Source organism: Ailuropoda melanoleuca, chromosome 1 (genome assembly GCF_002007445.2).
Source record: "Ailuropoda melanoleuca isolate Jingjing chromosome 1, ASM200744v2, whole genome shotgun sequence".
NCBI lineage: Eukaryota > Metazoa > Chordata > Mammalia > Carnivora > Ursidae > Ailuropoda > Ailuropoda melanoleuca.
Genome location: NC_048218.1, coordinates 204,316,230 through 204,340,810, shown reverse-complemented (window position 1 = coordinate 204,340,810; position 24,581 = coordinate 204,316,230). Strand labels below are relative to the sequence as shown.

The 24,581-nt window shown below is 36.9% G+C and overlaps 1 protein-coding gene across 1 annotated transcript in view; it reads right to left on the bottom strand.

Annotated features, from left to right (window-relative positions):
- The window catches only part of CNTNAP2 (contactin associated protein 2), a 1,777,718-nt gene that overhangs the window by 758,426 nt on the left and 994,711 nt on the right, over nucleotides 1-24,581 (bottom strand). Inside the window, exon 12 of the mRNA XM_034648877.1 lies at nucleotides 728-798. Within this exon, the coding sequence (XP_034504768.1) occupies nucleotides 728-798 (71 nt within the window). The remainder of the gene's footprint in view (nucleotides 1-727; nucleotides 799-24,581) is intronic.

The window sequence follows — 24,581 nt, the reverse complement described above, 5'->3', positions numbered from 1 at the left end:
TATAACAATTACTTAATATAAAACCAAACACTACGGCCAGAGTGGCTGTTTGGATGGATGCAACAATTCGGTCCAGGGTTATAGATGACAGTTGCAGTTTTATTTCACCCAGAGTATCTCTTTTATTTCTACACTTGATTTTAATTGCAAAGTGTTGAGAAAAATGGTATTCATGGACATAAGAACAGTGAATGGTACCACATTCGCTCGTCACAGCCCACTTTTGTGGCTACTACTTAAACAGAGACAGCAGAAGGAATTTTCTTTCAAATCTAAAGACTGTTACTCTGACAGTATAACTGAGTGCAACAGTCGTTTTCAAAACACTATGAAAGCGCTTTCATTTTTTTCCCCTCTACAGTGCTTAATAGTTAAAATAGAGAGTTTTAAATATAATTCAAATCAAATCTTTGTGTTTCCTTTAAAACTACATTTGGTTCTGTAGAACTCTATATAAAAACCAGAGTCTTTCTCTGAAATACATTCACACAATACCCAATAATGATTAACAGTAGAGCATTTCTCTGAATAGCTTGCTGTTACTATTATCCCGAGCTACTGGTACACAAAAGTTCTCAAACTTTCATGTGCATAAAAGTCACTTGAAACCTGGTTAAAATGGAGATTCTGATTTCTTCAGTCTGGGGTGGAGTCTGAGATCCTGTGAGTCTAACATGTTCCCCAGTGCTGCTCCTGCAGCTGGTCAGGGAACCTCAGTTTGAATTACTAAGCTCAAGGTTCCGGCTCCAGCTCTGGCGGTAGCAGCTCAAAGNAGCATTCCGGCTCTGGCGGTAGCAGCTCAAAGAAGAATGAGGACACCGAGAGGAGAAACAGCCCAGAAGGGAGGGCACAGGGGAGGGGGGCTGTTCAGCATGCAGGAAAGGCAAATTTGGTCTATGCAGCCACTTCTCCACTCGGAGTGACAATATACTAATCTCCTAATCCCATTTAGTAGGTGTAATCATTTCAGAACACCTGAGTTTAGACCTCATCTAATTCACAGAAAGCGATCATGAATATAAAGACAGTTTCATTTGACCTTGAAATCCAGTCCCATTTTCTTAGTCTGAGTCAGCTGAGATTTCCCATCCGCTTATTTTTTGCACAGAGACCAGTCTGAGATACTTAATCTACTTTCAGATTAGTACAGATTTTAGACCTGCTCATTAAATATGCCTTGTTCTAAAGTTTAGAAAAGAAAACTTCAGGTTAGGTATAGGTTATTTTGTGAATTACTGGAAAATTATTTGGAGTGATTTATAAATTACTATCCCATCACAAACTACCTCTTGAATTTTATCTTTTTTCTTTCATCTTGGCTCCCAATTTTATTTTTGCTTATCAAGCCAAGAAATTCATTTAGAAAGTTTGATTTCTTAAATGCTATTTTTCATACCCCTGGCTCTCAGAGCTATTTCCACAATCATGGCAGAGTTTTCTTCTGCATTACCATCAATATTGATCTCAACAATATTTTAGTACTTTTATTTTCACACTAATTAGATTTCAATTTTAGTTGAAGGCATACTCTCCATGGAGTATATATCACTGCCTTACATTTTTCCTGTTCAAACTGAAATTATATAGAGAAGTAATCATAATTCCAGCAACTAATTTAGTATGTCATTACTACATAACTTAATGTCATGGTTGTACAACCAGAAACCTAGTGTTATATTGATGCTGCTACCTCAACAAGCATTTATTTACGGAAATATTTAAATGCAGAGATATTTATTATACCTTTTGCATTATGCCCAAAGTTTCCATTAAGAATAATCAAGCGTATTTGGTCTGCATCTTTCCAACAATTACACATTTCTAGACAACCATATCAATCATTAATTGTAGTCTTACTATATAAACACCTTAAAAATCATTTCTATTGTAATAAAACCTGAGTTCACTTTATTTTACTTTGTTAATTTACTTTGAAATAAAGTATTACAATGTATTACCCATTGTTTTATGAATAAAACATCTTTTAAGGATCACAGGTTCACAGAAGGAGAGGGACCTGCAAAGAACATGAGTTCCTTCACCTGTCTCCAGGTCCAACTGTATTTAACCTAGATAAATAATGGTAAGTTCTTTTTAATCAGTCAAGACATTCTAAAACAAACTCTGGAGAAACAAAAAATAAAGTCAAATTTATCCTCAAGAAATTGTATTTATTCATCAAAATGTAATTGGCAAGTCAGGTCTCCCTCTATGCCTGATATTAAACATATTGGCACAGAATTAGGATAATATATCACTATTATATGAGTACACTGAAATTTATGGAAAAGTTAATCTTTGGAAGAAGCACAGATTCAAGTTAGCCTGAAAGAAAGAGAAGAACCTTTCTACGCAGAGCGAAAGCAAAGGCTTGCACCAGTATGAGTAAGTGCAAAAAGCATTCACAGAATAATGAATGAATTGTTGAGTTTGGCCAGAGCAGAAAGCTTGCATCCACCTTGAGGATTACAGCAGAAAGTTGTGGGTGTGTGGTCAACAGCCCTTTCCCCTTTCTTCCTTCCTATCACAACTCTTATTTTGCTCCGGTATCCTCTCTCCTTCATGTGGCCATCTGCTTCTAGAAGGGAAGCTATCCCAGTCTCCGAGGGAAAAAAAGTAAAGAATCAGGCTTCCTAATGAAGTCATTAACCTACTGCACATTGTTCCCCCCAAACCTGTGATCTTCTTCTTTTATAGCAACAGGAATTTCTGTCTTGACATAGAGCCACCCAGGCTCATTTAATGGGAGGGGAGGTGAGACTAAGCTCCATGGAAGTACATTGTCTAGGCTAAGCCCTGAAAGGCAAAAGACATGCACTACTCTTGCTTTTCGGTCACTCCCGGCCTCATTCCTAAAATGAACCTATGATGGTGAGACCTGGAACAGGCATCTCTGAACACAGGAGGATGACAANAAATCTGTGATCTTCTTCTTTTATAGCAACAGGAATTTCTGTCTTGACATAGAGCCACCCAGCTAAAGACACCATTTTCCAGGCTCATTTAATGGGAGGGGAGGTGAGACTAAGCTCCATGGAAGTGCATTGTCTGGGCTAAGCCCTGAAAGGTAAAAGACATGCACTACTCTTGCTTTTCGGTCACTCCTGGCCTCATTCCTAAAATGAACCTATGATGGTGAGACCTGGAACAGGCATCTCTGAACACAGGAGGATGACAAAGGAAAATTTTAAGCAGTCTGCTTTCTGAATAACATTCCAGCCCTGGACTATCTAACTCAACTGTTTGCTGTCCCCACCTGAACTGCCCTACCTGTGAAGTGTTGAAGTTCTCAGGGTTCAGTCCTTGGTTCTGTCTAGGATGGCTCCAGGCTTCTTTCACTGGTTCAGTCTTCCACTGAGAGTGGCAGACGTGCGTATCTAACTGCTTCTTGACATATCCACTTGGATGTACCAGAGGCATCACAAAGGGAGTGAGTTTACTCCCTAACCTTCTTACTCTCCTGTTCAATCTCATCTCAGTTAATGGCGCCACCATCTATCGGGTCGCTCATCTCAGAAAATCGGAAGTTATTCTTTACATCCCCCTTTCCTTCGCTCCTACAACAAACATCAGCAAAGCTTTGTGAATTAAAATTCGAAAACTTGCCTCCAATGTGTCCACTTTCTGTGCTTCTGCCTACTCTTCTCAACCACCATCACTTTTCCCTGGATTACAGGGTTTCCCTACTCATCTTCCCCTTGTATGCTTGCCTTGCTTTAAACTATTATCAACAAAATGCCAGAGTGAACTTTAACATTGTGTCACACTGCCGTTTAAAGCCTTTTGATGGACTCTCATCACTTCTGGGAAAAGCTGCAACTCCTGTCTGCCTCTACACGAGCCGCTCTGCCTGCTTCCCTGTGGCCACGATCTGTGCTCCTCTTCCTCCCGCCATCTTCTCATGACACCTGCCTTCCTTTCACTTCACCATTGCGTCATTCTCTTTCCCTCGTGCCTTCACACACACATTTCCAATAAGTCACCATGCTCATGTCCACGACCATTTTTTGCTCTCTTTTTGATATATCACAAGTTCTAATTATATACCTATTAGTTTCTTTGTTGTCAGGCTTCTCTTTGAACTCTGCTTTCCATGATGGCAGGGACTATGTGTGCTTACCACTCTCTATCCATTGCCTAGAATTCTTTCTGGCATTGAGTATAGGCTCAATAAATAATTATTGAATGAATTTTGAGTAAGTGAATTATCAGTCCACTTAGGTATTTGGAAACGGCTTGCAGTACCATTTTGCTAGTGTATGAATGCAGAAACAGAGACTGTCTCAGACTGCTGCACTCTAAGTGAGTTTTGGATTAGCTGGTCCATTTCTCTCAAATCTATCATATAAACATAATACCATTATACAATAAGTCAAACTGCCTGACCAACAGCTTTACATAATTTCCACCTCTACCAGAATGCTATCTTATTTGTAGTTGAAGGAAACACACATCTAACATAAGCCCTTTAATCTGAAAAATGAGTGAAGTCTTCGTAAATTGATATAGCTATTAGAACAGCAAGCCCAAACTTGGCAAAACCCAGTAGTCAAGCAAAGACAGTATTTTGACAAGTTAATCCATATCAAGAAATACCAAAATCAATAAATATCAGAAAAATAATAAAATAATGGTTAATATAAGAATGAAACTCCATAAATTTATAGGTTTCTTTTATTAAGAAAGTACAGTATGAGTAACTTTTATAGGATACTATAAAATTATATTTTTATTAGATTAAGATGATGAAATTTTTTAAAGGAAGTGATCTTATTAACAAAATTACCATGAGACCAATAGTAAAATTATTTTACAGTTTGTGCTTCCAAAGTTCCACATGCAATTTCATTATTTTAAAAAAATGATATGTTTAACAAATTGGAAAATTTGCACAAAACATTTAATATTTAAAGTGCAATGTCTTTTTAATTGGGTCACCACTTCTTACAACTTTGAAATCAGACTGACCACCCCCTTTGGATAGGCATCATTGCATTCTAATCTCTCAAATATTCACTAATGAAGAACATTTAAAATGTCCTATTTTTCAGTGTAGTCAGGTATAAAAAATATCATACATGATGAAACCACAGTATTCTAAAAAATAGAGAGGCACAAATAGCTTCTAAAAGCCAATGTAGAATATGTTGACTTAAAGAAAAAAATATTCACCCAAGGCAGAAATGTATAATTAATAGATCCTTGCTCTTCAGATACCAGTATGGCAATGTTTTCACTATGCTACACACACACCCACACGTGCACACACATGTGCAAGCTACATATTAACTTTTTAAAAATGTATATTCAAAACAAACAAATGAAAAGCAGAATCAGACCTATAAATACAGAGAACAACCTGATGGTTGTCAGAGGGAAGGGGGGTGGGTAGTGAGCAAAATGGGTGAAGGGGAGTGCTTCCAGTGGCAGAGTGAATAAATCATGGGATGAAAGGTACAGCACAGGGAGTATAGTCAACAGTATTGTAATAGCGTTGCATGGTGACAGATGGGAGCTCCGCCTGTGAACATAGCATACAGTATAGAGAAGCTGCTGAATCACTAGGTTGTACACCTGAAACTAATTGTGTCACTTCTACTCAAATAAAGCAACTGAAAAAAATGCCTATTCAACATGGACTTTGTATCCAGGAGACTCAGTAAGGTTTGCCTCAAGCCTCCTTCTAAAGAAGAAAACTGCAGTAAACAATGACGAACGGAATGAAGGAAGAGATTCCATGATTACATAATTTGTTAAATGAAGACTCCCCTGGCTTTGGACTATAGAATACCCGGGGTATCCCTAAGACACACAGACATCTGGTCCAAGACTTTGAAAACTAGAACTAACCCTGTCAAACCAGAGGATCTGATAAATTTTAAAATGATACAGCGATAAGGATTAGAATCTGTTCAAACACTGGTAATAAACCCATTGTTTTATACTTGAGCTGAACAATTTAGTACCATGCATATAGGTTTTAATTTTTTTAAGTCAGAAGTCTAGAACCGGGGGCGCCTGGGTGGCACAGCGGTTAAGCGTCTGCCTTCGGCTCAGGGCGTGATCCCGGCGTTCTGGGATCGAGTCCCACATCAGGCTCTTCTGCTATGAGCCTGCTTCTTCCTCTCCCACTCCCCCTGCTGTGTTCCCTCTCTCTCTGGCTGTCTCTATCTCTGTCGAATGAATAAATAAATAAAATCTTTAAAAAAAAAAAAAGAAGTCTAGAACCGAACTTAAATCTAGAACCGAACTTAAATCTCCCTACAAGAGTAAACTGTCCATGTATACATTGTCTTTAGGAGGGACTGCTGTCTAGAACCGAACTTAGATCTAGAACCGAACTTAAATCTCCCTACAAGAGTAAACTGTCCATGTATACATTGTCTTTAGGAGGGACTGCTGTCAACACTGTAAGTAGATAGCAAAAAACCTCAAATGAAATACATACTAGGGGAGGAGTATTACTGCAGCCTCAAAAATAAAACATTGCATCAATTTCCACTAACAGTGTTGAAGATCTTTTAATTTTTGCTCCAAACCTTAAATTAATAACCTATTAATATTATGATGACATGAAATGATCATAATACATGTACATATTTTTTGCTGGGTTTTTGTTGTGGTTGTTTTGTTTGTTTTAGCTTTTTGTTTAATTCTGAAATTCACATCTGTTTACTTCTGGGTTCAAAGAAAATTCAAAAACACTGAAATAGAATGGTAAAAGTTTAGAGCTAGAAAGAATAACTGAGCTCCTCATTTAATCCTCTTGTTTAACCGATGAAGAAACTAAAAACTGGAAACTGAGTGAAATTGGTGAGCCCAAGGTCACAGAGCATAGTTATGGCATAGTTGGACCTTGGGCACAGATGCTTGACCAGTACTTTTTATAACTATATAATTGTCCTAAGTTACAAAGGAGAATCATAGTTGCAAACTAGAGACCTTTGGGAAGTATGTAACATACACATAAATAATAATTCTTACTTCTTAAGAAATAAACAGTCAAAACAAACAACATGCATTCATTGTCTTTAAACCACTTGAGTGTCTGGACACATTTTTTTTCCAATGTCTGGCTCTTTCACTTTTCTTTTTTCTTTTTCTTTTTCCTTCTTCTTCTTCTTTTTTTTTTTTTTTTCCCCCAACACAGAGTCCAAATAGGTATACTATGTTTACGGAGATTTTTTTTTTTTTTTGTATTTGTATTTGTACAAGGAAGACAATGTAATGAATATCTCTGACATTATTTTTACAGCTGTTTCAAAACAAATCATGTAGTAGCTGATTTAAAAATTGCTACGATTTTGTTATCCTCACTGTTTAACTTATTATTTTTTCTAGAAAACATGCTAGTGTCTGTGGAAGGCAGGGTTTGGTAAACTGAGTTGGCTGGAAATTGTTGTGTCGGGGCAATTTGTGACAGGTATTGTTTGTTAAAAGGCTGTATGCAAATTTTGGTTCTCTAAGGAGCAAAGAAAGGAGACATGTGCTAATGGGATGGGGAATTTGAAAATGTTTGCAGGAAGGCAGGCAATTATCCTTTAAGAGGCCAGAGGATTCTGGGTTAACAGTCCCATGACACATGATTTTGTTTTACCCACCATTATTTTACTGTAACACAGTTTTTTAGGTCAGCTGTCTCTATAAGACTTGGATCAGCTCCTAAAACACAGTAGGTCTTCAATAAATACATGCTGACAAATTACTGAATTGAAGAAAATCACACAAAGAATTTCTCCTTATCTATCATACATGTCCCAGAACGAATAAAATCAAAGAACTTTCAGGTTGTAAAAAGTTAAAATGCAAAGAAAAGAAAAGAAAAGAAAAGAAAAGAAAAGAAAAGAAAAGAAAAGAAAAAAGAAAAGAAAAGGAAAGGAAAGAAAAGAAAAGAAAAAAGAAAACTCCCTGTTCCTAACACTGCCTTTGGAGATGCATATAATCACGGCCAAACATACTGAACAATTTTCCAAAGGTCTCACAACTTGTTTTTGCCAGACATAAAAACTCTCAGATTAATGTCTTTATTCATTGTCTTCCAGTGTTCAGACTTGTTTCCCTTTATATTAAAAAGAGATCAAGGATCCCAGTGCTCAAATCTGATCTCATATATGTCAATAAATAGTTTTTTCATCATAGTCTAATACCTTGTCCTAGTAAAGATTGTTTAACAATGTGTAATTCAAATATAATCTTCTTATAATTTTTTGTATAATTAGCACTTCCAAAATAAATATGTTCTTTGCTGTTACTTCTCTCTTTGATATGTTTACTACAAGACAGTCTCCAGTTGATTACCCACTATTATCGCTATATATAGTAATACTTGGCTAAGTAAGAATACAGAAATAAATCATTTCAACATTATTCTTACTTAAGGCTTTAACTCATTTCTACAAATTCTGGGTAGCATGGTGTAGAACAACTATCTCAGTAATTTGATTTTGTTCCAAAATGAAATGCTGAAGATTGTCCTATTTGTCTTTGTGTAGAGTTGAGGATGTTATCTTTAGGGCTCTATTTGAGAATTTGCTTTTTACCCAAAAAATGAAATCAGCAGTATGAGTAAATTGACTAATGTTATCAGGGGTTGGAAAATGAAATGTTTTCCAGAGAAGATGTCTTCTAAGGTAAACTGCAGAAATAACTAATGAGAAGTGGACAATACTTTATGCCTTGTTTGTAAACGGCAAGAAAACTTTTTGAGCACCTATTATGTTCCGTGCTGTGTATGAAGTGCTGGGGATTCTAAAGGAATAGGTAAAATCAACACAGTGTAGTGTTACTGTAGAAACATGAACGAAATACTCCAGGAGATGCAGGTAGTTAGTTATGCATATGATGCTATGGCAGTGATGGGGCAGCTAGTCATCACGGAAGCTCATTGGACATGGTGCTTGAGGTGTTTACGGGGTGGGTAAGAGTTAAAAATCTAAGAAGGAACTCAGATGTGAAAACACGGTGGGCAAGAGTAGGTATGAAGGTTTTTAACAGCCTGGTAAATTATGCATAGCAGGAATCTATCATGGCTAGAACTTAAAGAGCAAAGCTGAAGAGAGGTAAAAGTACTTTAATTATTTTTACATTATGACTAATAATGTTATTAAATATTGGGCAGATGTTATGTTGTTCTCATTCCTGGTAGTTAACTCTCCACTCACTTACATGATGTCATTTCCTAATTAGGTACTTCTTTAATCTAGTTTTAAGTTCAGAAATGAAGATAGCACAATGATTTGACAGTAGGGCTATATTGATATTGTGATCACTATTCTATGATCGATATCATAAAGTTATTTTTTAGAACACTATAAAGTTGAACTTTAGATACAAAATAAACTCATTCTTCTATTCTTCAATTCACTAGAAATAGAAAAAATATATAATAAGGCAAAAAACAAGTCACTCACTAATTACGATTATTCAACTCATATATTTGGAGCCAATAAGAACCTCAATCAACATTTCAAATACAGAGTGGAGCGGAAATTATGGAGACATTTACAGTTTTTTTCAAACCCAGAATAATTAAATTTCAGAATCCCCCAAAGCTGGTCTACTTTCAAGAAAATAATTCATCTTGAGTGGAAATAATTTTAAAGAAAGTAATAACAATGAAAATCTGTTTTTATTAACAGGCACTTGACTTTATAAATGGTCATGAAATAATTTGGCATGCTTCATTTTAATTACAAACAGCTCATTTCTACAGATTTATTATCTTACTTAAGAGTGGTCTGATTGCCCTATAGAAAAACTGATAGGCTATAATTTGCTTCTGGTTAAAGGTTTTTGATTGTACTTTATTCTAAGATGTTATGACATTATGTTTATGTAGAAACACTGGAGTTTTTCTCACTGTTTCAGATAATTAATAAACTGTGGGTTTTTAAGGGCTTATGCCTCAGTAGCAAAAATGTATTCCCAAACCTAATTACTCAAGTCTAAACTTGAGTTTACTGCTGAGCATTTAATCTTTTTTAGTGTTGATTATTTTTGTCACTACTGCAAAACAGATCTCACAAACATTTCCTTTTCAAGTGGAGTAGCAAGTTTCCATCTCTATTTGTATATTGAAAAGCAGGCACAAACCTTTAGCATTTCCCTTCTGTTTACATCTAGAAATTCATTTCTGGTTTGTCACGATTGAGGTTAACTCAGGATATATCATCATAATAGAAATCCCTCCCACCATGAAAAAAAAAACACACAAAAAACTAAACAAACAAGAATTCTACTCCCAGAGTAATAAGTCAATGTATTCAGCCTGGCAATTGACTAAGTAAAAAATCAAAATTTCTGCTTGGCTGCCCTAACCAGACATAGAACAATGAGGTGAAATTCCATTCCACAGCCCCATGTACACCCAGTTTCACTGACAGATGCTTTAGGTAGCACCTCACGGTTAATGCCAATTTTCTCTTAGGCGGAACTCATGTAGGGAGTCACACTGCAAAACCAAAACCAAAAACAAAGGGCCTTTACGAGAAAGTAAGGACAGTGGTCCTTCTCTGGTGGGGTGCAGCGGACCTAGATGCACTCAGAGCTCAATTTCAAAATGATTAACTTCAAAATTAAAGTTGGTTTAAAGGAAAGTTTAAACCAAACTGTAAAACAAGACAAACCAACATGAGTAAAACAGCCGTTCTGCATCTACTCACGGATGCAGCCACAGTCGGGTGGGAGGTGGGGGGAGAGGGGGCCGTTGTGTTGCTTCGGTGCCTTCACACAAGACCACACACGCATGAGGAGGTGCCTGCTCACTGCAGGAGGGAAGTGACAGGGGTATTTTACTCACAAGCATCCTTTCGCTTCAGAGGCCCAGGTCTCAGAAGCTACCCGGGACGTCGGTGTTATAAAACACATGTGCACTTGTACTTACGCTGGGCATATACAACCGAGTCCCAGCCCCTCTGGGGAGCATCACCGCAGACCCGAGTACTGGCCATACGGGGTTTGCTAGGGTAGCCTGGTCGTTTCCCATTGCTGTTCTAACAAGTTGCCACACACATAATGGCTTAAAGCAACACAAATTTATTATTGTACAGTTCTGGAGGTCCAAAGTTTAAAATGTGTCCCCAGGGATGCCTTCCTTTTGGAGGTTCCAGGGGAGAATTCATTTCTTTGCTCTTTCAGGCTCCAAGGCCGCCAACCTGCCTTGGCTCACTTCCTCCAGCTTCAAAGCCAGCAGCATAGCCCCCCCCCGGCCCCCAATAGATGCTTCTGTCCTTACTGTTCTTATATCTTCACTCCAGCTCTAACTCTGTGGCTTCCCTCTGAGAACACCACTAGTGATCACACTGGGCATACTCAGATAAGCCAGGATCATCTCTCCCTCTCAAAATCCTTAATTTATTCACACCTGCAAAGTCCCTTTATTATGTAGGGTGACATGTTCACAGGTTCATCAGGATGTCATTATAAGGATCATTATTCTGTCTACCACAGGTAGAGGGCTGTTTTTCTAAGGCAATCATGGAATCAGAGGTATAAGACAGTTTCCTCAGTGTTCATACAGAAATATGGAGAGAGGACAGAAGAAGAAATGCAGAAATGGGACAAACCAGAGCTATGCCTTTCGGTACGGCAGCCACTAGCTTAATGTGAATGCTATAAATTTACTACGGTTAAATAAAATTAAAAATCCAATTCTGCAGTTGTGCTAGCCCTATTTCAGTGCTCAGTAGCCACATGTAGCTAATGGCTACCATACCAGACAGTGCAAATATAAAGCATCTCCATCACTGCAGAATATTCTGGACAAACTGGACAGCACTACTTAAGAGTAATATTCAGGGTGTCTGGGTGGCTTAATCACTTAAGTGTCTGCCTTCGGCTCAGGTGATCCCAGGACCCTGGGATGGAGTCCCGAGTTGGGTTCCCTGCTCAGCAGGGACTCTGATTCTCTCTCTCCCTCTCCCCCTACTTGTGCTCGCTCCCTCCCCCCCCAAATACATAAATAAATAAAATCTTTTAAAAAAGAGTAATATTGTGGGTAGAATAAATCATAATACAGTGGCAAATAGGAAAAAATCATGATTCTTCACGTATGCAGCAACTTAAAAATTGTTTAAATCTTGATTTCTGGTAGTGTTTTACTTTTTAAAGATTTTATTTATTTACTTGACAGAGAAAGAGAGAGCGCACAAGCAGGCAGAGCAGCAGGCAGAGGGAGGGGGAGAAGCAGACTCCCAGCTGAGCAGGGAGGCCAATGTGGGGCTCGATCCCAGGATCCTGAGATCATGACCCGAGCTGAAGGCAGACGTCTAACCGACTGAGCCACCCAGGTGCCCCGTGATTTCTGGTAATATTAATATGAAGTATACATCAGTTGTTAACTATTATCACCATTATTAAAAGTTTAATGAACTAACGAACTCTTCTATAGAATGAAAAAATAATAATAAAACCACGGAGAGCTTTGAGGTTTTACAAAGGCAGGTCCGAAAATTTCCTAAAAGAAGAAATAATGCAAGACAAAGAGAAAGGCCTGAAGAAGGGCTGAAGATGTGGCCAAAATGTAGCAAACAAACAAATAACTGCTTCCCTCTTAGAAAACGAGTGACCTCAGGAATCAAGGATAGTCAGAATATACTTTCCTTTCCTTCTTTTTAAAAAAATCTATGTAGCATAGATATTGCTTATTTATTCATGAATGTGTTTATTTATCTGTGTATAATCATTTATCTGGGTTATTTATTTATTTATTTATTTATTTATTTATCTGGGTTTTTTTGGTTTATAATTCACAGGGACCCAGAATCTTAGATAACTAAGGATCTTTTAAAAATATATATTCTATAAATAAGAGTCCTCCTTGCTTATGCAAGAAACAAACTACTTGCAAGGACTAAACAGTACGTTTTTTTAATTCTTTAAAAATGTATTGTGATATTCTTTTATATCTCTACTCTCTATAAGAAAGAAGTCCAGGGGAAGGAGATTTCCTACATAAAAAGCAATTTTAAATGAAACAAATAGATTTTCTGTCAATTAAAATGGAGCAGAAGAGAGTAAGTACAGAATTTGTAACAATTTATGTATGCATGCATATATGTATACATGCAGGTATGCTTTGGTATCAATTAAAATGACAGAGCAAAACTGTCTCCTGAGAAGACAGACTTTGTGCTAAAAGCCAAGGTATTTCAAACCTCCGGAAGTCTGACCTTACAGAGTTTTTTTAAGAAAAATTCTCCAAGGCTTTCCTCCTTTCTCAAAATCGTCTTGATTATGAAATAAGATATGATTGCAAGAGTTCTGTAGGATACTATTACCAGAAATTTCTCAGTCACTCATTTTGGTCATTTATTAATTCAACTAATATTACCGGCTGCCCAGGATATGGCAGCTATAGTTTTGGGTTCTGGGAATACAATAATGAAGGAAAAGAAAGAAAACAGAAAAACATTCCTCTGCTATCATGAAGGTATCTCTATTGGGAGAAGACAGACAATAAATAACTAAATGTATGTCAGGTAAAAAACCAAGGTCTGGGGAATATAAAACAGTAAGAGGTGGGCTTTTCCGATGATGTGGCATTTGCTCAGGTGGTCAAGGCTGAGGGATACGGCGGGTGGAGAATCCCTGGCTGAGAAGAGAAACCAACAGGACCGAAGGAGGGGCGTGGTTGAAGCAGAACAAGGGGCATTCTTGATGATGTCTGGCGAGCCTTAATGTCTACCTTTCAACTCATGAGTGGCTGAGAAAACCTACAGGTCAGATAGGAAACTTTGGTGTAATAATTACTGACCACAGACTCCACAGCACTGCTTTGACTGATGTCTCCATTCTCATCCCCAAACAATTCTACAAACCTTCTGGTCAATTCTCCCACTTGCTCAATTAAGCCACTGCCCTCTAGAAATGTCTGATTCCAACCATCAAGACTGTACATCCTTTTTGGGGTGCCTGGGTGGGTTAGTTGGTTAAGCATCTGACTTTTGATTTCAGCTCAGGTCATGATCTCAGAGTTGTGAGATTTAGCCCTGAGTAGGGCTCCACGCTGAGTATGGAGCCTGCTTGAGATACTCTCTCTCCCTCTGCCTTTCCCGCCTCCCTCTCTCTCTCTCTAAAAGAGAGAGAGATAGAGAGAGAGATTGTACATCCTTTTAAATGTCTATAACATTTGTCCTACTTATGTAGAACCATTTATACCACTGCTTCATCTTTTCAGGTTCTCATCACATCCTACCTGCTGTTTTCCTGTGATTAATTTTTTTAAAGCACCACTTCTATTTTGACCTCAATCTTTTTATTTATTTATTTTCTTTGAAGTATAATTAACATATAATGTTATATATGTGATTCCACAAGTCTATACATTACTCAGTGCTCACCACAATAAAGTTTTGCTACCCTTGTCACCCTACAAAGTTATCATAATATTATTGACCATATTTCCTATGCTGTACTTTTCATCTCCATGACTTATATTTTGTAAGTGGAAGTTTGTACCTCTTAAACCCTTGTATCTATTTTGCCCATCCCCCACCCCACTCCCAAATCTTCATAAGAACCACCTACAGGATCCGCCATTGGATTTTGCCCCTTTCCCCTTCTACAGAAACACAAGAACTTCTCACTATTCTCTGCACATACCACACTTGCCCTATCTTCCAAATGGAAAGAAAAAATACTGGAAACTGTTATTATCTGAAATTGAGGTAAGGAGTTTTTTCTTCCCTTTTATTACATCTTCAAACCTGCTTTTATTTAATTATATATAGGCTATTGATTTCTCTATGTTAAAGTTACGCCCTGCTGTTTTATTAAATTATCTCTTGTATCTAGTAGTTGTTACATTGATTTTTCTCAGTTTCTCAGATAATCATATCATCTAAAAACAGAGGTAGTTTTATCTCTTTCTTTTCAAGTTGTATACCTCTAACTGCTTTCTTTGCTATCTATCTCCAATAGAAAGTTAAGTCATAGTAAAAATAGTGGGCAGCATCACCTTGATCTGGTGGGAATGCCTCTAGTGTTGTCCTTTATGGTGGATGCTAGCTGAATGCTGGCTTTTGGAGACAGAAATATAGATTTGGGTATAGATATAGACAGACACACTAACATAAAATCATGTTAAAGAAGTGTTCATCAATTCCTATTTAACAATGATCTTTCTGTTTTTGCTTTTATTTTTAAAAACTGGTATTGAATTTTGTCAAATTCTTTTTCAACATCCCTGGGAACTGTTTTCTCATTGGTTTTATTTATATGATGACTTATATCACTAGACTTCCTACTGGTGAATCATTTTGCATGTATGGAAGAATCCTCATGTGTTCATGATATAATATTTTTAAAAATGTGTTGCTGAATTCTGTTTAATCTTATTTTATTTAAGATGTTTGCATTGATGCCCATAGGTGAGAGTGGTCTGAGATGGGGGTTTTGGGGTTTTTTTTGGCTTTGTTTTGATAAAAATCCTTTGTCAGAGTTGCCATTGTTGAAATTACTTCATAAAATGCATATGGAAGTTGTCCTCTATTTCTACGCTCTGAAATAGTTGAAATCAAGCTTTTTCTTTTTTACCCATGGTTTTATTCAAGCAAAAGCTATTTGTTCATTTAAATTGATTTAAACTAAGATGATGGGGACAGAAATGGAGATATATGTCTTAGAGACTGTAAATAGCATGAGTTTTTGAGACTGAATTATCTGAAAACAGTGAATTCTGGCATTGTTAATTTTTACATGTATAACCTGAGCAAACGACTTAATTTTTTAAAGTCCTTGGTTACTCACTATTAAATGGGAATTATAATACCTGACAAGTTTACAGTGATAATTTCACTTTTGTTCTATTAGTGCACACAGAGATACTGAAATTATTGTTGTATATTACCGATTCCCAATTAAAGGGATTATACAGCTTATAAAGGGTTGAAGAGAGATTAAGAGACAAAAATGAAAAAGCCTGGAGCAGAAGCTTACATGAACCAAGTCTACTTCTGTGTAGTAAGCTCCTTCTATTTTTAGAAGATGAAGAGCACTCAGTATTAATGAGATAGGTAATCAGAACGTCAACGTTGAGGACAGGAATACATATCTATCACTACAGAAAAATATCTCCTGAGGTCACCAGAGCCACACAAAAGGCCAGCTTCTACAGGGCACACAGTCAACTCTTGCACACCAAAAATAAGATCAAAGACCATGATCCTGTCAAATGGGGGATCGGTTTCTCAAGTGGGATTTTAAAATACAGATCTTCCACAGTGAGCACTGGCAGACCCAGTGTTATTAAAGGTCGTCAGGATGTTTTCTTAAAGTTGCAGTGTTGGCAGGTTTATCATGAGCTCTGACCCTTCAGGTATATCTGCTGCAGGACTTTTATTAAAATCCTGTTCACTTCACTTGCGTCAGAAAAGAAAAGCTAAGGCTTCTTGAAGGTTAATGGGCTCCGGGAGAAGCTTTCTTTTAGCCATTCTGGTGTTCGGTTTATAAACCACCCAACGCACCCCTGATGAAGCAGCACCAATCCCGCTTAGATTTTAAATCCTTAAATTAAATTTTGTTGTGTTCTTGAAGTTAGAGGGCAAATACTCAGAAATCACAGCCTTGTTGGGAAACTGTCCTGGCAATATTGATATACTTGTGATTTTGCTCAAATATAAAACTATATACTAAATATATGTCCTTATATTATAATTCTAAATCAAAACAATGACAATCACAAAACACTCTATAATTCCCTAGAAGAGGGGAAAGCCTTGTATAAATGATGACAATTCATAAAACAAGAGGAATGCATAGCCCTGGTTGAACATATATTGCATTAAATTAGAAGTCCTGTTGCAAAATAAACAAAGCCTAAGGTTAAAAAACCATCAAAAATCACCAAGAATATTAATTCTATGTTTGAACTGGAAATATATGATATGNCTTAAATTAGAAGTCCTGTTGCAAAATAAACAAAACCTAAGGTTAAAAAACCATCAAAAATCACCAAGAATATTAATTCTATGTTTGAACTGGAAATATATGATATGGGACAATATTTCAACAAGTGTAAGACTAAGGTAAGATTAAGCAAAGAGTCAGTGCTTAGCATACGTGAGCAGGAAACGTGTACTGAATTAATATATGAAAGAACACATCAGAAATGAGCAAATCCTTTGCTGATGTAAAATTCTATGAGTTTGACTTAAGTACAAAATGCTTTGAATTACAGAATTTCTTAAAATGTATTTTTGCTCCAGTGTTATAGGTCAGTTCTCTTAAAGAACAAATAATAGACAATGATGTATCTCAGGTGCCTATTTCATAAATTTTGACTTTCCTACCAACTATATATAGGAAGAACACATTTCTCAAAAAATTCATAATGAAAACAAACATACTTTGGTATCCATTTCTCACTTTAAAACACATTGAAGGGTTTTTCATTGTTCTTTAATTCTAGAATTATTCTCTGGATTCTAGATCTTGTCAGTGAGAACCAAAGAATTATTTTCAGGCTCAGTTACACTAATGGTATTGGACACACCACTTAAATCATGTGAATCTAGGTTTACTCTNGAGGTTTACTCTTTTGTAAAATGAGGAATATGGTGTCTAATTCACATGGCTAGTTGTGAGAATTAAAAGTTGAAATTTATCGAATTATTGAGTGCTTCCTATGAACCAAGCCCAGGACAAGGTTCTAGGAATCAAAATTAATAAGACTATTTCCTTGCATTCTAATGAGGAGAGTACAGATGAGTAAAGCAGTAGTTTCAAAAGCATGAGAACTGTGTCCNTGTGAATCTAGGTTTACTCTTGTAAAATGAGGAATATGGTGTCTAATTCACATGGCTAGTTGTGAGAATTAAAAGTCGAAATTTATCGAATTATTGAGTGCTTCCTATGAACCAAGCCCAGGACAAGGTTCTAGAAATCAAAATTAATAAGACCATTTCCTTGCATTCTAATGAGGAGAGTACAGATGAGTAAAGCAGTAGTTTCAAAAGCATGAGAACTGTGTCCTAACCCAAATTCTACGCTCTACTCTCCCAGGAAACAGAGGAAGTACAGAGAAGATGCCATGGCGAAGGTTGATTCTTCCTTGTGTATGGGGACAGGGGAAGGGATTACTGTTTGAATTGTTTTTTTTTTTTTTAAGATTTTTATTTATTTATTCGACAGAGATAGACACAGCCAGCGAGAGAGGGAACACAAGCAGGGGGAGTGGGAGANAAAGGTTGATTCTTCCTTGTGTATGGGGACAGGGGAAGGGATTACTGTTTGAATTGTTTTTGTTTTTTTTTTTTAAGATTTTTATTTATTTATTCTACAGAGATAGACACAGCCAGCGAGAGAGGGAACACAAGCAGGGGGAGCGGGAGAGGAAGAAGCAGGCTCATAGCGGAGGAGACTGATGTGGGGCTCGATCCCATAACGCCAGGATCACGCCCCGAGCTGAAGGCAGATGCTTAACCACTCTGCCACCCAGGCGCCCCTACTGTTTGAACTTTTAACAATGAAGAGTTTACCAAGAAAAAAGAGTGTTGGTGTGAATAGAAACTATGAGACCGAAAGAAGCTCTATTCTGCCAAGATGATCACTACCGAGCGCAAGACAAATGGTTGGCTGGTTTTAGGTTGCCAACAAGGACCACCTTGGCAGATCTGCATAGGTGATTCTCCACACTAGATGAGAACATCACTTACAGACACCCTGAGGGGCTCAAGGAAAGCATGAGATGATTCCTCGGTAAGCCTCTTGCATTTTACATTTACATTTCTCTTTGAAAGAAATATGCTCATTACAAATAGACTGCAGATGTCTATTGCATTTTACACCTTGCCAAGATTTCCTCTTGCAGATAATGTAGATAGCTAGAGAAGACATATTCACATTTGATGTGTTATCCTTTCAACAGGTGTATGAGTATTTCACACATTAAATAATTTGTCTTGCCTGTCCATTAGGATTCTCTGCTCTATCAAAAACCAAAGAAAGACTGCTTTTAAAGAAATATGTGGTTCATTATCTTCCTATAGCATTGTAAAATTACTACAATTTTCATGATTTAGTCTATTTGCTCATATTTAGCACATATGAGCAAAAAGATGCTCAAGGTCCTTAGTTATTTAGAAGAATATTACCATGGCCTAGTATATACACAATCATACAAGAGGTGATAGAAGATATTAACGTAACAATAAATTCCATAAAAGAAGTTACCCAATAGAGCAGAAACAACGCCAACTATGTAGACATATAGAGAGCTAAATCCTAAATTTTACATTAAAAGCAATTTAACTTTATTTTTATTGCTTATAAATTTTTATAAATAGACATTTTCAGGTTGTGTCCTAGACTGAGTTATTTGTGACACCTCTTCCCTGTCCCTCTTGTTTTGTTATTTATTCGTATGTGCATCTAAATGTATATGACTTAAAACACAAAGATATTTCTTCTGTCATTAGAACATTTTATATTTATCATCATAGACATCATCTAAGAGAAGACCAGGAAACAACATTTTTGTCAACTGCTTCTGTATTTGCTCAGAATTTCTAGTAAGAATTGATTATCTGATATTAAGTAATAGGGAGTGCAAAGATATATATAACTTGTTTGTTTTCACTTAGTATTGATTAATGCTTATGTACCATTAAGTAAGAATGCCCTAAATTTCTATGCAGACAGATGATCTATGGAAAAAAATAANTTATGTGCATCTACATGTATATGACTTAAAACACAAAGATATTTCTTCTGCCATTAGAACATTTTATATTTATCATCATAGACATCATCTAAGAGAAGACCAGGAAACAACATTTTTGTCAACTGCTTCTGTATTTGCTCAGAATTTCTAGTAAGAATTGATTATCTGATATTAAGTAATAGGGAGTGCAAAGATATATATATAACTTGTTTGTTTTCACTTAGTATTGATTAATGCTTATGTACCATTAAGTAAGAATGCCCTAAATTTCTATGCAGACAGATGATCTATGGAAAAAAATAACTGTTAAAATTAAAAAAGAAAATCTCTCTAGATGCAAATTTTAAAAATTGATTTAGAACTCTTAATGGATTCTAATCTAACAATCTGGAGATAATTCCTCTTAAATATTAATTTTTAAAAATAAAACTAGAAACTGAAGATTATTTACATTTTCAGAAACAGAAAATGAGGAAATATGAATACCACATATCGCATGTGATTTGCAGGTCACCAACATTAATTTAATTTTAAAAGTTGCATTATTGAATCCTATCATTCAACGGCAAAGGACATTTAATTAAGTCAACCATATTATTAATCGTTATTTTCTTATTTTTTAAGAGCTATTCATAATTCACGGACAAATTGAGAGAATCTACAACACAAGAATTTGCCTATTTATTTACTTATTTTTGATTTTTTTTTTTTTAAGTTTGAGAGAGAGAGAGAGAAAAGAGAGAGCAGGGGGAGAGGCAGAAGGAGAGGGAGAGAGAAAATCCCAAGCAGACTCCCTGATGAGCGTGAAGCCTGATACAGGGCTCCATCTCACGGCCCTGAGATCACGACCTGAGCCAAAAATCAAAAGTTGGACACTTAACCAACTGAGCCACCCAGGAGCCCCAAGAACTTGCCTTTTAAAAAAAATTATTTAAAAAATATTTTTTATGTTAAAAGCAGTACTGGAGTGTGGGGAACAGTTTTTGTAATGGAACTTGCATTAGTTACAACTCTCTTGATATTAGCCCTATTTATAATTTAATTTCTATAACATTCTGTAAATATATCTTACCTTTATTTAGACATATTTTCATTGCAGAATATTAGGAGAAGAGAAAATGTAAAGGAGGAAATAAACATTGCTGTAAATCCTACAACCTTGATATGGCCCAGTACACCAAATATAAACATTTTGGTATATGTTTTACATCCTTTTTTTCCTAAAGTATGTTCATAAACAGATATATATTCTGTATACATACATGTGTGTTTATGCTATGGATTGAGTGTTTGTATCCCCCCACCAAATTTGACTATGCTGAAACCCTAATCCCGAAGGTGATGGTATTAGGAGGTAGGGAGTTTAGGAGGTCATAAATATGGAGCCCTTGTGAATGGGATTCCTGCCCTTATGAAAGAGACCCCAGAGAGCTAGCTTGCCCCATCCCCCAGGTGAGTTTACAGAGAAAAGACAGCCATCTAGGAAGCAGGCTTTCACCAGACACTGACTCTGCTGGTGCCTTGATCTTGGACTTCTCAGCCTTCAGAACTGTGAGAAATAAATTTCTGCTGTTTATAGGCCACTCAATCTATGGTACTTTTTTATAGCAGCCCAAAGAGACTAAGACAGTGTAAATAAATCTATTCACAGGTAGAAATACAGGAGTGCAAGAACATGCAAATACAGATTGTTCTCCAAAACTTCTCTGAAATCTAACCACCTGCCTGTATCTGTTGGCTCTATCATGGTTGAAATGACAAGAAATCCTTACTTGATCCATAGCTAAATCTGTCCTTGAATGGTCTTCATTTGGAGCCACAGTGATTTTTTAAAATAAAAACTTGATTGTACGGCTTCACTGCTTAAATTCCTTTTCTTGACTTCTACTGCACTTAGGACAAGGTGGGAAATCTTAGCATAACTTACAAGGCTCTGCATGATCTGGTCCCTGTCAACCTCTTCAACTGTAAGCCATCCCATTCTCTTCTTTGATCCTTCCTGTTTAATCACACTGACCTTGCTTCTCTTACCAGATGACAAAAAGTCCTTTTACCCTCACAGGCTACCTCTTTTATGTAGAAGGCACAAGATTTATCTCATATGGCAATTAATGTCCAGGGAAAATATAACACTAAATTTTGCCTATACCTGACCTTGTTCTCAACATGAGTCCCTACCAGCTGGTGCGTGCATTAAGAATTTAACTAAGTAATTACTCTGCATTAAAGCTTAGTCTGATTTGATAATTTAAATAGTCTCTTGAGGTGGTGTTCAGGTACTCTTGGGAGAAATTGTCTTCTCTCATTGTCTCATTGTAAGAAAGATAAGACGTTAGTTCGATTTGTCCATAGTCATGGCTATAAATAGTGGCAGACTTGGATAGGTCTCTAACTTCCTAAACCTCCCTTTTGCCAGTTGCATCACTGATGGCATAGACCAATTAAATTTTGGTACTTAAGGCCTCAGATAACCACAAAACATTCAGGTGAAATAAGCAATAACTATTTTCAGGAACACTCTTAAGTAGCAGGGCTTTCTCAGCTGAAATATGAAGAAAAGAATCCCATGTCATTTCACTTGAATGAAAACTGTAACATAAATAGCAGCATAAGGGAACTAAAAGGAATGTCAATAGAAGGAAGACTGCCCTGCTATAATCTAGAAAACAAGATACAGTAGCTAAAAAATCAAACAGGGTTTATCCAGAGAGAGACAGAGAGACAGAGAGAGATGCAGAGACACACATAGAAATAAAAAGAGAGTATGTTTTGTTCTGGTGATTGTGCTCCTGGCAGCCTGGGGACCACTCAGAGGGTTCTGGCCTGGAGTGGTGAGCAGTGTAGCTGACTTTCTCAGACCCAAATGAAATATCTTTTACAACCCCTCAGATCGTTGTTCCACTACTTTTTCCTCATGAAAGAGGCATCTAAAAGTTAATGCAGCTCCCAATTAATTCGATGTCATGAACAGAATATTCTGAAAAGAGGATAAAATAATTCTGGACCCGCTTAAATGTATATTTCACAAATTAATAGGACAATACATGCCATTTGAGAATGCACATAAAACTAAGAATGACTACTTACATTTTGTGTCAAGCAATGTTCTAAAACTTTTCCTCCTCACAACAGTGTAAGTTAAATACAACTTTTATCTGTAACAACCAGTAAAGAAACCGAGGCGGGTGGCTGTTCTGATAAATCTAACCAACATAAAATGTAATGTGAAAATACCGTCTCTGGATCTGGAATTCTGAGACCAAACCTGCAATGTGGTTTCCTACCCAAGTTTTTGAAGCCTCGAGAAGGTCTCCAGTACCATAGTCTCACTAAGGTGTTCTTTATAATTATATTTTCAAATGAACATTAAAACACAAAGCCAAAAGGATGGACAGAAACAGTACCATCTTTTCTCACAGTCTTCAAGCATTCGTAAAGCAGGAAGTCAGTCCCTGGTGAGAGGACAGGTGAGAGAGATAAGCTTCCTGCCAGGCATCCTTTACCTAGACTCACTTTCCATACCTGAACTTCTCTCCTGAACTCACTTGCTCCTGGATCTTCTTTGATTTCTGCCCAGTAGCTCTCTTTTCTTTGTTGGGATGGAGTGTTTTGAAAACCCTTTATCATTAAATGATCTATGTAGAGTTACCCCTTCAGAGAGAACCTATAATGTAATTCTTGTCACACAACAAATAAAATTTGGTGGTTTTAACTTCACTCTTAGCAACTAAGGGGAATGGTGCCAGTAAAAATAAGAATACTAGACTGAAGGATATAAAGAAGTCACGAGATTTCGAAAGCAAACAAAATCCTTTTTATAAAAACTATTAGGGAATATATTTTAAGATTTGGAATTCTCTAGCCATTTTATTAAATCATTTTACTGATTTCTATTTTTTGAGGACAATCGTTCATAGAAGATTATTTGAAAGCTAGGCCAAGACCCTGACACTCTTGTTTTATCCTATGTTGGGCTCCATTGTGTTGATCTTTTATGCGGTCAAACTGCACTGTGTTTCTTTGTTGGGAAAGCAATCAGGTTAATGACTGCTGTGTTTTCCTGACCATGTTCCTAATCCAGAAATCCTGCCCTTTGAAGGGTGGAAGGTATTCACCACCCACACATACATAATAATTTCCCAGGGACCTTCAAAAAGGTGACTGATACCTTTGCCTTTGGGTGTCTGATCTTTTAAGTGACTTATGGGTGCAAAGCTAAAATCATAATGGGGCGCCTGGGTGGCACAGCGGTTAAGCGTCTGCCTTCAGCTCAGGGCGTGATCCCGGCGTTATGGGATCGAGCCCCACATCGGGCTCCTCTGCTGTGGGCCTGCTTCTTCCTCTCCCGCTCCCCCTGCTTGTGTTCCCTCTCTCGCTGGCTATCTTTATCTCTGTTGAATAAATAAATAAAATCTTTAAAAAAAAAATCATACAAAAACCTTTTCACTGGAAATAGAAAATGCAAATGGTGGATGGGAGTCTGAGATCAAAGAATAGAAACTAACAATAATCAGGAATGAGGGGCTAACAAACACAGCTGGCAGATCTCTGCTTCCTGGAAAAGCTGATCTTGAAACACAGTTACAACCAGTTGCCTTCCTAACAAATCACTGCTATGTTTATCTGAATGGGGTGTTGGATCATGCTCTTCAGTTTTAGGATCAGTGGATTTGAAATTGCACGTTAAAGAGAATACAAAGCTACAACTCGTCCATATGCACATTTACCCATTTCTCTCAGGTCTGCACAGGGATTTAATTTTTAAAATATTGCCATGTCCTGGGATACTAAAATCCAGAAAGTGCTGGAAAGGATTGACAAATTAATGTTAAGCCTTGAAGCCCAGGAAGTAAGAAACTTTGCTAATGTCACTGGGCTAAAAAAAATCTGGGGTCTGTTGTAATTGATTGCCTGATACGAC